Source organism: Macrobrachium rosenbergii, chromosome 8, assembly GCF_040412425.1.
Source record: "Macrobrachium rosenbergii isolate ZJJX-2024 chromosome 8, ASM4041242v1, whole genome shotgun sequence".
Lineage (NCBI taxonomy): Eukaryota > Metazoa > Arthropoda > Malacostraca > Decapoda > Palaemonidae > Macrobrachium > Macrobrachium rosenbergii.
In genome coordinates this window covers 72,388,096-72,404,149 of record NC_089748.1, presented here as the reverse complement: position 1 = coordinate 72,404,149, position 16,054 = coordinate 72,388,096, and the positions used below count along the sequence as shown (strand labels likewise).

General features: G+C 36.6%; 1 protein-coding gene across 1 annotated transcript in view; it reads right to left on the bottom strand.

The window, feature by feature from the left end:
* The window catches only part of LOC136840992 (uncharacterized), a 183,723-nt gene that overhangs the window by 33,895 nt on the left and 133,774 nt on the right, over nucleotides 1-16,054 (bottom strand). The window contains exons 2-4 of the mRNA XM_067108010.1: nucleotides 4,148-4,314; nucleotides 2,244-2,378; nucleotides 758-971 (exon numbers count right to left, since the gene is read on the bottom strand). Of these exons, the coding sequence (XP_066964111.1) occupies nucleotides 758-971; nucleotides 2,244-2,378; nucleotides 4,148-4,314 (516 nt within the window). The remainder of the gene's footprint in view (nucleotides 1-757; nucleotides 972-2,243; nucleotides 2,379-4,147; nucleotides 4,315-16,054) is intronic.

Here is a 16,054-nt window from a genome sequence, read left to right as displayed (position 1 = left end):
GCATACTAAATGATTCGTTAAAAAATTAGGTAATTAGCTAGACTTGTTAACTGCTTTTGAAAAACGAACATTCTGTTGAGATTAATCAAGAATTAAGACCACAACATCAAGTAAGGCTTTCATTTCATGCTAATATTTAACAGTTTACTTGAAAAGACAAATATGATTTAAGATAATGTGAAATAACACGTTGAATATGATTATGATAAATATGCACAAGGCTCTCATCATTAGAGTATGCGGTCGTATACAAAATAAAAATCTTAATGCTTGAAAGAACCATGAAATTGCATCATACTGAAAAATGCACTAAATGCTACTGCATTTAAAAATTTGTTAACGCTATTCATTTGAAAAAATAACTCATCACAGGAATTTAAAAATGAGAACTTAGAAGAAAAAGTCTCAGACTACAGTACATGAGACCATATTCACTGGCAGTTATTGAGAGCTGCAGTCACTCAATTTCCTAATGCTGTCAGTTCTGCAAAACATTCCCTTGCACTAACAAATTCATCTCTTTTCCATTAAAGGAACTATATTGCATAAGTCACTTAGATATCATGCACATCATACTGTACTTGCAATTTTTTGTTCATTTTCAACATGGTTAGCTTTTGTACAATTAGCTGCCTACAATGCACTCGAAAGTTATTCTGTCCTTGAATGTCATCAATATGCTGCACATAAAAATGCACCTCTTTAACAATGCTATTTATCTACATTATAAACCACATACTCTTCATAGCATACTCACTCAAAATACTCCTCTGTGGCTGACTTTGTTCCGTTAGGAGCTGAGATGTTTATACCATAATGATCAAAGCAATTGACAGCCCAAGCTGGATCACAGAATCTCCATGGTAATTCAGATGTGAAGGACTGGAATAGGTAGTAGATTGCCCAAGCAATAATAACATTGTAGTAAGTTCCCAACAAAAAAGACATGATGACTGTTCCCACTCCGGCACCTAAAAATTAAACGAATATATATAAAAATAAAAGAAAGAAAAAACATACTGGTACATTTTCGTTTCGGAAATTACTTACATGTTGTATGTCATTACACCCTTCCTAAAGCGATAAATGTTATAAGGTGAACAAAGAAAATCAAGAGAGCCGTCACTTCGAAACTTATTGCCAGTAGAATAAAAGCATGCTCACTTATAGCTTGTACAGTACGAACTCTACAAGGTAAATATGAATGCGCTCTTCATATTTGTGCCACACTATCAGCAAAACATGTCACCATCCCCTTTCTCTCGAAATTTCAACACTGTCACGTCTTTTCCACCAAGTAAATGATCCCATTCTCTTTTGCCACACATACATATTCCTTTCAGCTCTCCTTCCTTCATATATCATTTGCAGACAATTCATTTTATGAACTTCATCCTCTTTATCCTGCTTTCACATTCATCCAAGTCTTACTTTTACAGTCAATATCTCTTTCGATGTCTAAAATAGCCTGGCTAAATCAGTTTCTTTGGGTTCCAACATTAACTTACCTGCCTAATCCCTTTCCTACCGCTTCACAACTTCTGTATTGTTAAGAGCATATTGAATACATCAACATTAACAGAAGAGAAGCAGAACTGAATATTAACAAAAGAGAGGCAAAACTGAATAATAAAATTTTCCAAGATGAACTGAAATCCACATTAGAGGTAGGCATGGTCCGTGAGGAAGTGGAGGAGAGCTGTAAAGTTGAAGAATGCCCAGACCAAAGGCATCAAGTGGTCATGGGATTACTAGAGGTACTGGATTTGTTATCGGATGGCAAAATGCGAGGGCATATGAGTGGTTGTAAAATGCAAAAACTGCACAAGCCCAATAAAAATATATACATCAAATACTATTTTAGCAAACATGGTCTTTCTTCCCCAAATTCCTTGTGTATTTTAGTGAAATAAATGTGTACAGTACGTACACGTACCAGCATACTGCACAACCACCTGACAATAAAAGACTTGATATACGAGCAAGCATTCTACTGTAGTTCCTTTTATTTGCTGAGATTCCATGCTTATAAGGTTTAAGTACACGTCAAATAGAGAGTCAAGTTTAGAGACCAAAGTTTCAAAGCTAGAGAGCGTTTAGTTTTTGAGCAAGTACCCAATCATGGACGGTCTTCAGGCAGTAAAACTGTTTAACACATAATCCAGAAGCCAATATTTTGAATAATATTTGTTTCCATTTATGAATACCACTCAAGTGACAACAGTCAAACTTACAAAACGTACCTTTGAAAATTGGGCATAACTTTTCTAAAGCTCCAATAGGTCCCCTGCGGGTATATTGGCCCACGGCGAGTTCCATGAGGAGAAGCGGAATCCCACACAGGAATAACATGAGGAAGTACGGGATCAGGAACGCACCTGGAAGGAAGGATTACCAGTATTTATGGAATGCAATCTAAATGGAATGAAATTTGAATAGATGGATAGCAACCTGAATTTTCAGAAAGACCTTGAAATAGGAGTTTTGTGTGTAATTTTAGGGTGTTCAACATCACAAGGAAAGGATCACTCCTACTTCAAAAAGGAATAATAAACTCAATATTAGACATTACTATATAAGTTGCATTTTTTAAATGCAACTTGCATAGTAATGTCTAATATTAAGTGCTACAAACAAAAGAGAAAAAATTGAGTTTTCATTTCTTCTTGGCTTCTTACAAACACTGCAAAAGCCAACAATGACTTGCTCATCACGCACATTTTATTTATCTAAAGACAAATACATTCCAAGAAGGGAACTTTCATATTCTAATTGTTTCTTATTACTGATTAACAAGTCGACAGGAACTTGTATTTCTCCAAGGTCTATAGGTAGACTTATTACGCTTGTCTACGGTTTAAGCTGTTCTACTATCACATTTTATAATAACCTTCCTAATATACTGCAATAACTTGTTAATGCAAATGCAATATTTAAACGTTAGTGGCTTGCCTAGCCTGCCAGCATTTAAAGAGTCTTTCTTTCAAAGACATTATAAGTCAGATCAAAGGACACACTGAGTTTGGACGAATTTAAGTATTCTCATTTTGTATATCTATGGACCAGAGAAAAGAAATGAAATAACCTTTTTACAAAAAATACTTGTCTGTTTTGCAGAAAATAAGTCACTGTATCCTTTTCCTCAATAAGCACTCGACCTTTTTCTTTTTAATAAAGTTCAGTCAATCTTAATAATTCTAAACCCATTCGTCCATCCCTTGCTTTGAATATTATCTCTCTGGGGAGTTACAGGGACTCCTAAGTAAGAAAAGTTTAAGTCAATTCTCTTGGCTTGATGTTGAAAATCCAAGGTTGTAGATGATACCCAATAACTGAATTATGGAATGAGAAATAACCTCTAGGCGTTGACTACCTCCAACTAACTCGCTTGACATTGTGCATTACGCTCTGCATATATAGTACCGTCTTCATAATAATGTACGATTTACGTCACTAAAGACGAGAAACTTGTAAAGAGAATACAAAAACTTAGTATGGTATTCTGCAGTCTACAAAAGACATCACCCAGTCTGATTTTCAACAATAATTAAAATCCTGTTAATTAAAATTAAGTAATTTGTGTTCACTACTTGATGTATTACAAAACAACATTTTACTACTGGTAAATCAAAGCGACCCCTTACATCCTGGAGAATGGTTCAACTATTTTTCAACTCAAATGTAACACCTCGTACTGACTGACACCTCTAATCAATGCACCTCAACGGAGTACTCGGGTGCACTGCAATTTCCTGGGCATCAAAATGGACAGGTAGTCAAAAGATGTTTTCACCTAATGTAAGGAGATAAACCAAAGATAGTAAACACTGTATTCTTGTACATTTGTAAATTAAGACAACCAGTCAATATATATATATATATATATATATATATATATATATATATATATATATATATATATATATATATATATATATATATATATAAATTATAATATAATAAAGCAAATGACGGACATGCTTCCGGATGTGAATGTTTGCTAAAATAAACAATGTTTGTCCAAGATGACAGGATGGGAACCGCTTAACACAAAATTCGTCACAGCCAGTATCGTTTCTTAAAGCAGAGGACGCACGTGAACCATAAAAAAGTCTAGCCAGTGCAAACTTCCAGCAACGCTACGTACCTCCGCCGCTCTTGTAGCAGAGATATGGGAAGCGCCACAGGTTTCCCAATCCCACGGCGTAGCCAATGCAGGCCAACACAAACTGTGCTTTGTTGCCCCACGTCTGTCTCCCATCGCTGCCTCCGTAGGTATCATGGGTGTCTTTGCCGCCCTCCAGGTGGCTGTGCCTGTAAATACACACCAAACACAATATTAGTGCATCTGAGCCTCTTTGAATGCAAAAACACTTACAGCAACAGTATTAAACTTACACGATGAATTTAAAAACCATCACGCTAGAAAATAAATGAATTTTTTTGAAACAAAAAGATTTAGGGCAGAATTTGCATCCTTCGTTGCCGTCTGCATACATACAAAAATTTCTTCATATCGTACCGTAATCTGTCTCAGAGCGTAGTTATGGCAATTGACACTGTTAAACAGTAACGATAAACAGACGACAATGATTAACATACAACACAGACTAAGCTTGAAATGAATGCCTTGACATTTCTCACACTGCAACAGTCCAGCGCGCGAATCTTAGTGCTTCCTAACGACTACACGCGAGGTTATCAAATACTAAAACATGAACAAATTGCATTTGTGGTAAAAAAGGAACAAAAATATAAAATATCTACATAAGAAAGCAACGTTGAGTAAGTGGCATGCCATGTATAGGGTGCTGACTTCAACGAAAACCGCTCAAATTAAAAGTAATAAGCACAGAGAAACGCTTAAGAAATAAAATTTGTTAAAAAAATCATCTTAACAAATACTTACTCTAAAAGTAACAAAGTCCTACGAAACGCATTCAGAAAGAAAAGTCTACTCACTTATCAGCATCAGATAAGGATAAATTGAAGAGGTACAATCACCTTTGACACTAAAGCAATTCTGTCTTGAGATACACGCTGACTGAACACTGTCATCTCCTTAGGCCGTATCGCTGCAGGATTACTGTTATCAAAACGGAACCATTAAACTAAAAAATTTAAACAACAGTTCAACAGAGTTTACACATTCCAATCTCGTGAAAAAAAACAGGAAATCCATGCAGAAAAGGACACTAAACAAGCTCACTACAAAATGTGTACCAACGTCATAATCAAAGAAAACAAAGTTAAACCACTCAGTCCCAAGTGTCAAAACTTAAGCAGTAACGGTAATAGGTGAACAACATTCCTCTTCTGTGTCACGTAAGTCAGGAAGCACTCACTTTCCATTTACTTTAGCTCCCGTCACTCCCTACCTCTTCCCTTGCCACAGAGACTGTAGTTCGGCGTCTTTGTCCCCCTGGACTTCCTCTTCTTGTGGAGCGGAAGAATATGTCCCGTCTTGGTTCTCTTGATCCTCGCTGTTAGGATTCTGACACATGATGAACTTGAACGTATATGATGTCGGGAAAGTCTACTTCTTTGCCTCCCGGGAGGGTTAAGTATAACAAATTTTGGTTTCGGATTTTGCACTGCTCGTACAGTCTGTTTGCCAAAGGTTAGCAGATAGTTCACTCTACACTGTCACATGGCTCATCGGTCACTACTGTCACCTGCTCTTCTCTTCTGAGACCTCGAGAAATGGTGACTTTCAGAACACGCGACTGAATGGTTTATCTAGTTTTGATAAGGCCAAGGCTGTTGAGGGGTTTACTAGATTCACCCAGTAAATAATCGCATTCGGTGCATCTTGTTTCTTGCAATGACAAGGCGGCTGGCTTAGCAAATTTTCTCAAGTTTTTAAACCCACTTTTCAAAAGGTAAAATGACGTTTATTGCCATAAATATTAATAATCGCACTAATACCTTACCAGGATTTACCACTTTTATTTCAAAAATAACTGAAGTAAATGGTGATATGCTTGCAGCGCTTTGCAGAACACAATCTGTATACGGACTTCTACAATGTCTTGCCTTACGACCAAGATAACATTAATTCCACAATAATTTGCCAAAAAATAAATTTCATTTCAACAGATGATTAGACTAATCACATATCAAACCTTCATTCAGTTCTGACACAGGTGAAAATTCTTGAGACCTGAGAGAAGATATCGGGTTTCCTCTGTGGCTTACAACAGCCTAATCAAACAAAGCACATTAAAATTCTCACTTTAACAAAGAAACTTACCAACGATTCTTGCTATATTTCTTGGTGCGGTACAGATTCAAGCCTCAAGCGAATGGATATATTTGCGTTAGATCGAAAATCATATTTGGTTTATTTTCCTAAAGGTTTTCGGTACTTACGAGTTCCCACCACGTTCATAGTACCACAGAACTCTAGCCATCATCATCTGAATGTTCCCATAACCTGACTCAAGTCTTGTTCTGTCAGCTAAACTTCTGCTCTCATACTCTTTTAAAATAGCTCACACTTGAGACTTTGGGCTCACTTACATACGCTCTGTCGTCTTTGCTTGACCTACAACACCGAAGGAACACAGAAACCAAAGTAACTTTACCTAGTCTATGTGAATCCTATAAAAATTTTGCAGGAAGATTAATTCCAAGTTGCGGGCAGATTTAATAAAAGTTGCGAGTAGAATATTCTCTAGTTGCAGGAAGATTTTAACTTAAGTTGCGGGTAGACATGTCGCACACGGGTTGCGGGAAGTACAAAACGGAGGCACAGGGGTTATCGGTAATGAGTTGCGGGCAGACCTTACGAGTTTGCGGGAGGATCCAACAACTGACTTGCTGAGATTTCGACCATAAGTTGCGGGCAGAAACTGCCTACGAGGGAGAAAATGGGATCAACAATGACAAACACCTTTAATGGAAGAAGGCATTAGTATCAACTCTTACGAAATTAACAATACCAGAACCAGCATGTATGTATGTATATAAGTATGTATAAGTATGTATATATATATATATACATCATAAAATCCACGTAAGAAGGTGAGTAAAAACAGGGACTTGGAACAAGTACTTTAGAAGTTTATTCTACATTTTCAACTTCAGTGTCTTAGGTGGATTTTATATTCTCAAGCACGCATTCATTCGTGCTACATTACCCGTATAAATGACAAATAATTGTACCTTAAAAGTATTCAAAAAACGTTCATCCTACGGTCCCACACACATGGCGCATTTTCACCAGCAAGCAACTCCCTGCAAACCGAAAGCTGAGCAAGCGACTTAATACGATCATTTATTTATGGTAACGTATACGAATAATAACGATATTCATACTGATTAATAATCCTTGGACAAAATATTCGATAAAATTATTCGCTGTAAGAGTGTCTCTAACAGTATCAGAGAAAGAGAGAAAGGTTACAAAAATTATGAAATTTCAATTACCACAATATTTATTGACAGTGAACAGCTATAACTATCGGCATACTAATTTACCAGAGATACCTGAATTCCAACGTCGGGAAAGACTTCCTCTGATTTGGTCTTTCAAGGCTCCAGAGGTCAAAGAAAATTATAATAAGCGATTTTCACAGCAACCAAACATTAAAAGCATTCATTAGCGCTGTGCCGCCTGTTCAAAAACATCACATAGTGAGCTTTAGATTACCAGAAATTTCAGGTCTTATTCTCTACAAATCTTACGTTTTTACGTCATGGGAATAGTATGAAATTTGCCTGCAAAACCCACGTGAAGAATTTGAAGCTATAACCTAGGTATGGAGACCCAGGGGCATATCTAGACAGCTGATGGGACAGCAGCCAAAGATAAATTACTAAAAAAATTATTTTATGGCATTACACCATTTTTAGCGTTTCAAAATTATTACGAACTATCAGAACTCGACATCTCTTTCTCTTACTGGATGTGAGGAATATATTATTTACATTATATATAAAGATGAAAACATTAACGTAATTTCCCTTGGAAAATCGGATACCAGAGGTTTCTCTACTAAATTTTGCCAAGCACTATTTTCTTAACATCTATTACATGCTCCCAAGATTTAGAAGTGAAAGCCAATACTGTAGGAGTATGTCAATGAAATACAGCTTAAGGCTATTACATACAAAATACGCATTTCAGAGGGAAGGAGATAGCCTTCGTTGGCCTGAGGTTGGGGGCGATATAATGTTTGGCTCTGGAATAAAATACTTCGTAATTTCACGAAAAACTGGGAAAAAGCGTTTTACATTTAGTCTTTCTTTACCGTGACGGTAGTGAACACACCGGGCATTTTATGCAAAGTCATAAATAAAACACTCTTCAAACCAAAATCTTTTTCAGGTTTTTCCTTGATCAAAATAAATTTGCATAGTCTGTTTTCCAAAAGAATGTTTTCCAGACATAATATCAAATGTTTCCTTATAAAGACAACTGTCCTGACGGACTTTTTCAAGAAAATGTGTTAACTGTCTCTCACTGAGATAAGATAACAATTTCCTAAGGTCCAACAAAAGAGAACCGTCACTAACAATAAAGAAAAACATGCAGGTGCAAGGATTCCTTTTATGACTAACGAACAAAAACTTCCAATAAGCATCCTTCTATTTGGGTTATGTAGATTTTGCTCTCGTATGAAAACTAATAAATGTAGACACATTGATTAATAAATATTAATTCTAAGGTTTTCCGAAAGATTATCATTATTCTTTTTAATCTGTTCAGTTATCGCTGAAGGAGCTTGACCTCGATAATAGTCTTTCCTTCGCTGCGCACAAGGTATTCCGAATGTCGTAAGTTTCAAAAATCTATATAAAAATTAAAATTAGGATGATATATATTATATATATATGTGTGTGTGTATAAATACACACACACACACACACACATATATATATATATATATATATATATATATATATATATATATATATATATATATATATATAATTGTTTGTATAAAACTTACTGCTACCGCTTTCCTTCCTTAATTTTGGCATGGTTCTTTAGACTAGCGACATTTAGAATGCCTTGTGAGCAAATTAAAAAAGGAAATAAAACAATATTTCGAAAAACCTTAAAACTAACATTAATTAATCAGCGTTTCAGCATTTATAAGCTTTTATACAAAGGCAAAATAGCGACAGCCTAAAAGTTATCAAATACCTGATCCGGCGACATTACACTGGGAACAAGGATCCAGCAATTAAGAAAGTGTCCTCAAAACGGTTTGAGACGGGTCTTAGGTTTCATCACCCTTATCAGCTGTTTCGTTTTTATCTTGAAACACAAGCTAGTATGATGCCGTATCGGCAGATTCTTCCTTTTATTTATCTCTATGTCTTATCAGCTCATGCACCTAAATGCCGCGTATAATAAAAAAAAACTACTCTTGAATAATTGCAGATTCTACTATTGATGTTCGAGGCAGAGTTTCACATAACACTGGTCCACGATGGTGACCATCATACAAAACGATCCTGTCTCTTTTCACACACACACACACACACACACACATATATATATATATATATATATATATATATATATATATATATATATATATATATATATATATATATATATCTTTCACACGCACACATATATATATGTATGTAAATATATACACACACACGCGTGCTCAAGTCATGAGACAAAAGCATGTTCTTGTAATTCATTAAGCCCCTACATTTCTTGCCTTTAACAGGTTACTAAGACGAGATCTAAAAGCTCGACCGAATAGAAACCCGTGAAACTACTCTTTGCAATTTATAAAATAATCAGAATTGGTTAAGGATTATTAATCACGTTGATAAAGAAATCGTTGTTAAGTTTAGGCTTTGACTCATTTATACGAATCTGAAAGACGTGTGTCAGCGCTTCTACCCAGAGTGCACTGGCTGTATCAGTGATACAGCGAAAAACGTGGTGTTCTGAAGTGACTCTGATGACTTGAAGCAGAGTTTTTTTTTTACGGATGTTCAATTTAAGAAAACGATAACCTAGGCCTGGCAACTTCACGCTACAAAATAATTAACCTGTTGCACAGATGGAACTCTTGGAGATATATTCTAAGGGAAAAATATTTTACTCATTTTTACTCTGCCAGAACAGATGTTTTTTTCTACTTTTCTTTCTTCGGGGAGGATGGTTGCAGTGACACAAGTGGAGGTCGAGCTTTGGGACTTTATAGTACCCATCAGCCTTGCTGCGCTTCTCACTATTCAAGGACAAAATCCGCTGAAGAATAAATACGGTATTAAGAAAAAGAATATGAAAAATAACAATACAACTCCTTTTGTAGTATAATAACAACTTTTGTAGTATAATAATAATAATAATAATAATAATAATAATAATAATAATAATAATAATAATAAGAGTAAAAATTTTTCGACAACATGCTGTAATTGCTAAATAACCTTCTTCGCATGACACCTTAACCTTTGCTTTTGTCTTTTCCAGTCACTAACTAAACATATATATAGTTTCGTCAACACAACTATCGTGCAAAATTAATGGAGAAGTGGAACACACAGAAAAGGCTACTAACTTGTGAAGCAAGCTCCATAAAACGAAATGCGCAAAATGAAAAAATAAAAACTGACGGAAAGAAACAAAGTAATAAGAACATAGACACAAAAATAATTTTTAATCGACACAATGGAATCATTTAAAGGAAGGCCGGGTGCATCTAGGCAGGGTCAGACCAGAACTTCTCTTGGACTAAACGGTATAGATATCAAGAATCCTGCCAGACGGACCGACTGCCAGGAGGACTATAGCGGTTTTAACATAAAGCTATAAAAACGCTGATCAGTCCTTTTCATTCAACCCCCTTTAGATCGAGTCCAAAAGACCACAAACAGTTTCAGAGCATTGTATTTTACTTCGCTCTTTGGCATTAGCACGAATTCCAGTATGAGATGCAACTGAAAAATAATAAAAATCGAACCCATCAAGTAAATAGTGATGATTCCCCAAATGTAGAGAGAAACAATACCATTTATCCGCAGAGGTATAAGGGGACACAAGGAAAACGTATTAAATATCTCCTTGCTCAGCTTTCAGCACTTGCTCAAATTCCAAATTTGTAGAAAAGCACTGAAATTTATTTCGTTAAATTAATAGTCAGACTTAGCAATAAAGTTGTCACTCCATCTGTACCTGTACATTCATCCAACATACTAACATTTTTAACCACCCACACTCCAGCGTTTTCCAAGAACTCAACCGCGTAATCATAATGTCTAACAAACAAATAAATCCTCTAGTGAATCACTTAAAAATTGACATAATTAAAGATAAAGCAGTTATAACAGAATTTATATCAACTTAAATCGAACACAAAGTCAGCAGCTTGCGAACAATTCTATTCTCTAACCTTTTCTTCACGCTGAAGATTTTGGTGATCAGAGTTAGGGCCTCCATTGGCAAGCACCGTTCCTGTGTTTATAAAAGTCTGCAATACAAAATGTAAAGATGGGAAACTCGACAGAAAGAGAAAAAAAACTTTAATACAAGTCTGAAGGAACAAAAGGAAGAGCCAGTTAATTACACCGGCTGAAAAATTAAGGACAAAAGAATAGAAAACGAAAACTTATAGACTTTGCCGAAGGTCGCAAAATTACTGAGAGAATAGTGTCCCTGACCAGTGGCACGGAGAACAGAAGAGAGAAGATCACTAACGACAGTAATGCCGGTCCGCGAACGACTGACCGCCCGACTCGTCGGCCTGAGGCTGAGCGGTAGTTCTTTCAAGGGCAGAGAGAAGTCTGCGAGGATCGTCAAATTGCCTAGAGTGCGGAGCGATCGCCTTTCCCGCTGACGTTTACGCAGTTAACACGGACGCGGCACTATGGTGATCAAAAGCAGGAGGAAGCCGCCATTTCTGTTATATTCTTCTTGCTGGCGTATTTCATCTCTTGGATGAATGCCATTCGCCCTATGTTCCTGAAATGTCGATTCGTAACGAAAGCTGCATTTAAATTTTGCAATTAGGTTTACTGAAGTTTCTCATCTTCTTTGACATTTATCCAATCTTAAGAGAATCACTAAGAATGATGATTATTCTTCAATTTTATCTAACTTTTTTCCTCATGCCAAAATTCAAACTTCAGATATTTACAGAAACACTGAATTCTTTTGTCGATATGTCAGTCATTCCTTAAAGTTTGAATCTCTTACGTAATAGGACTACCCTTTTTATATTTCCGAGAGCGTTAGGGCTCTTACCTGGGGTCTAATTAGGTGTTATTTTATTTTTTTAAAATTATTACCTCACACCTAATTTTCAGACATTTTGACTTTCTCACTACCATCCATAAGAGTATATCTTTTTTTGTTTACTTTTGAAATAACCTTATTAGCATTTTCTATACTGCAAAGAAAAAAACTGATAAGTGTGCATCTAGAAATCTGATGCACCCTTTCCTCAAACATAATTTTACACCTATTTGGCACTTTCGTTCTCATGCTTTCACAAGTTTATGCTCGCTCGCAAAAGGATCTGAATCTCTTTTGGCACAATGCCGCACACATCATACATTTCACATTCGTATCAGTGAAGTCCCAATCAGTTTTATCGATGTCACCTCTAATTTCACGCATGTCAAATTTGTAAGACACCCTCTCCACAAACAACATAAAACTCATCTACTCTCCTTTACCAGGTATTTCTCTTTACCACAATTCCCTCTTTCATCTATCTAATCTTTATGGAGGTTTCCTTTGCCCAAGAAAATGTTACATATCATATTTATCCCCTCAATCAGCAGCGTATTCTACTCGTAAGTGCACGAGAAAGTTTCACATGAAAAAGCCCAAAGAAAAGAATGAAGTATGCAGAACGTGAGGGTCAGCAGGACCCATTGGTGTTGACTTAGCAAGAGGTGATCGATAAGTCTTAATACGGTACCTCTGAGGCTACTCGGTTAAAAAAAAAAAAAAGTTGTGGCATAAAGCGAAATGACAAAGTGGTTGTTCTGTACATATTGGCTATGTAAACAACCACCTGGTCTAGGAGCAAGAGTCCATGCTGGTATAAGGTCACCATAACGGCCATTCACCACTTCTATTCTTCAGCTGCTTCCACATGTAGAGAAAGGGGGGGCTAAGAACAAATGGAACGCCCAAAACCTAATGCTGAGAAGCAATTGATGTCATTACTGACTGAAGATACTCGCCGCCTAGTCAAAAGCTTCCACCTTTCACAGGCACTAAAGACTCCCCCACCAGCCTCAGCGTGACCTTGGTGTCAGCGAGCACAGCAGCGTTGGAGACTGTGTCGAGACTGCAATTGAAATTGTGCCTCGTGAGAGCCCAGTATATTGTTCACCCCTTCCCACCCTGTAAACTAAATATATACAAAGCGCCCACAAGGGTCAAGTCTCATAGTGGAACAAGCCTTACCATTAGCTATGAGCTTTAACATCAAAATAAGTACAATACGACCTACGTCAAAATATATAAATCACATTGCCATTCACATTCACCCTTCCAAATGATACATATGTCTGAGCCTGAATAATAATGACAATACTACATAATACTACATGTACCTACCAAAAATGTGGTGGGGAGTTACTCATCGTTAACAACATTGTGAAAAACTTCTTTATTTTTTCTAATAGTACGTTGGACAGATAGTCTGATTTGCAAGGATCATACCACCTTGAGAGAGAGAGAGAGAGAGAGAGAGAGAGAGAGAGAGAGAGAGAGAGAGAGTCTACGGCTACGTCAACTGCCCTAACTCACGTGGCGACAATTCCGTTCGATCGGTCTTTTGTGTTTTCCTTCCCTTCCCTCAGCAACCGATAGTATCTCACTCCCTTCATAGGCCTAATGTACGGCATGCCACGACCGACTCTGCCGATCTACAGTACTTAAGAATATCGAGTCGTGCTCTTCCTGGCACTCTCGAAGCATTATTTCTGAAGGGGGAATGGTGTCGACTGCACTGTAATTTATTTGATGGATTCTAAGGATCAAACATCCTGGTTTGCATTTCATTCAGAGCCTACAAGATTCAATCTACGACTGAAAACCTCCACCAAGGCTATTAGCATAAATACTCAAATACTCTGCATCACTTAACATTCTTGAATGTTATGTCTAAAATGGCAAGACGGAAATGTTTTCTTTAAGCTCACATCGGCAGCCATAACAGCAAAGGGTTAAATAAACAAAACCTTACGAGATCCAGAACAAATTCGATACGGATTCACACAAAAATCCAATCCACTGTACCCAGAAATCATCATTAGGTTCCCTGCAATCCTGGTAACGGGCGGACTTTGATCAAATCCACACTAAAAGCTTATGATTTTCTGCGTATTTTTTGGTCTGAAGTGATACCAATAACTCCTCACCATTTTTTTTTTTTGTGTATCAAGATCTGAATATTCTACAAACATCTCGAAAGAGCACTTTGTTTTTGCTGAAGGTTTACGAGAGAGAGAGAGAGAGAGAGAGAGAGAGAGAGAGAGAGAGAGAATACTCAACCTTTTATATCTTAGTTTGAAAAATACCAGATAATAAAACCAGTCCTTGCAGCTGCCGCTACATCTCTTTTGACCGATGAAACTAAAACGGTCGCATTTTTACCGTTTATTTTCACTGGTAAAGTGAGGCTAATCGAGTGAAGGCCACCTGATAAATCTAGATCACTTGTTGGAAGAACTGGTTGCCTTACTGACTAGTTTCTACAAACTGGCGTCAAAATGCAATGGCCTGCAATAAAAAAAAAATACCCAGAGAGGCGATGATTCGATTGCACTGACCAATGGCACTAATTAGTAGTATCTGGGGTACATTGCAGGACCTCGGGCTTATGAGGGTTAGATAAAAGGGAATATTCATTTGTTATATAGCTGATAATTAAAAGAAGATATTGGACAAACTTTCTTCCTTTGTCCTGGCCATTTTACAAAATATAAAATTTTTCTTTCATACATTTATTAGCTATTTTTTATCATTTATGTATATGTAATGAAGTTTTCCAAATTGCTCGGCTTTGCAGTTGTTGTGATTTCATTCAGTACAAAATACAGGTGTTTTTTAATGATATCCAATGATTCAGCAAGAAGACAATAGAAAACTAAGGCTGTTCCCAAATCTTGCCCGGCTAACCTCTGTCTCTTCTCCCTTTCTGTGAATAACCGGACTGAACGTACTCGCCGAGATGCTTCTCACCCACTCTTCGTACTGAGCTACTTCAGTTCATTAAATATTCTTCAAGCAAAAACCCACAGGCCACGAAGCATATCCGCGTCCTTAAAGTAAGTAGAAACTAAGGCCAAGCCAGTACAATAGTTGGCTGCTCATTCTCCACCTTAAAGTGGCATCTTTTCTCACATCAAATATGATATAACCTTTTCCAAGTTAGTTTCTATTTTTTCTGTGGTAATAGAATTTATTCATAAGTTCAAGCAACAAATATTTATTTTTAATTTAATATCAGTTTAAAAAAGTAAAAGTAAAAACTTTTTGTTCTTCCGAGTTAGTTTTTGGGATTAATTTCTCAATAAAAATTCAGTCAGACTTTCGACAACAGTAAAAGAGTAAATTCGTTACTCTTTTACATTTTTAAATACGACTTTAACTAATGTAATGAAATCGTTCATTATGAGATAGAGTAAAATCGTGCTTAACGAAATGCTAAAGACGACGTCACTAGTTTTTGCAAAAGTATAAAACTCGCGTGTTTTCTCCCAGCCGGATTTATTTGCAAAACACCAATGCCCATAATGACAGCAATTTCTAATCTGAAGGTCATGATATGGTTAAGGTAAAAAAAAATAATAATACGCTTGGCGTTATTTCAGTTCCATCAGTGGATTATGCAAGCAAATTGTGAAATCGTTGTGCAAAATCTACGGAATTTGGAGCAAAGATTTAACTTTTGCCAGTCTATAGCACAAAACAAAGCATGCCAGACACACGGACGATCTTTCTTCATATACATCAAGGTCTACCTATGTACCAAATTTAATCACAACCATTCAACAGCGCACGAAGGTTGGCATTAACTAGGTAACAGGGGACAGACAAATGGAGGGAGTAACT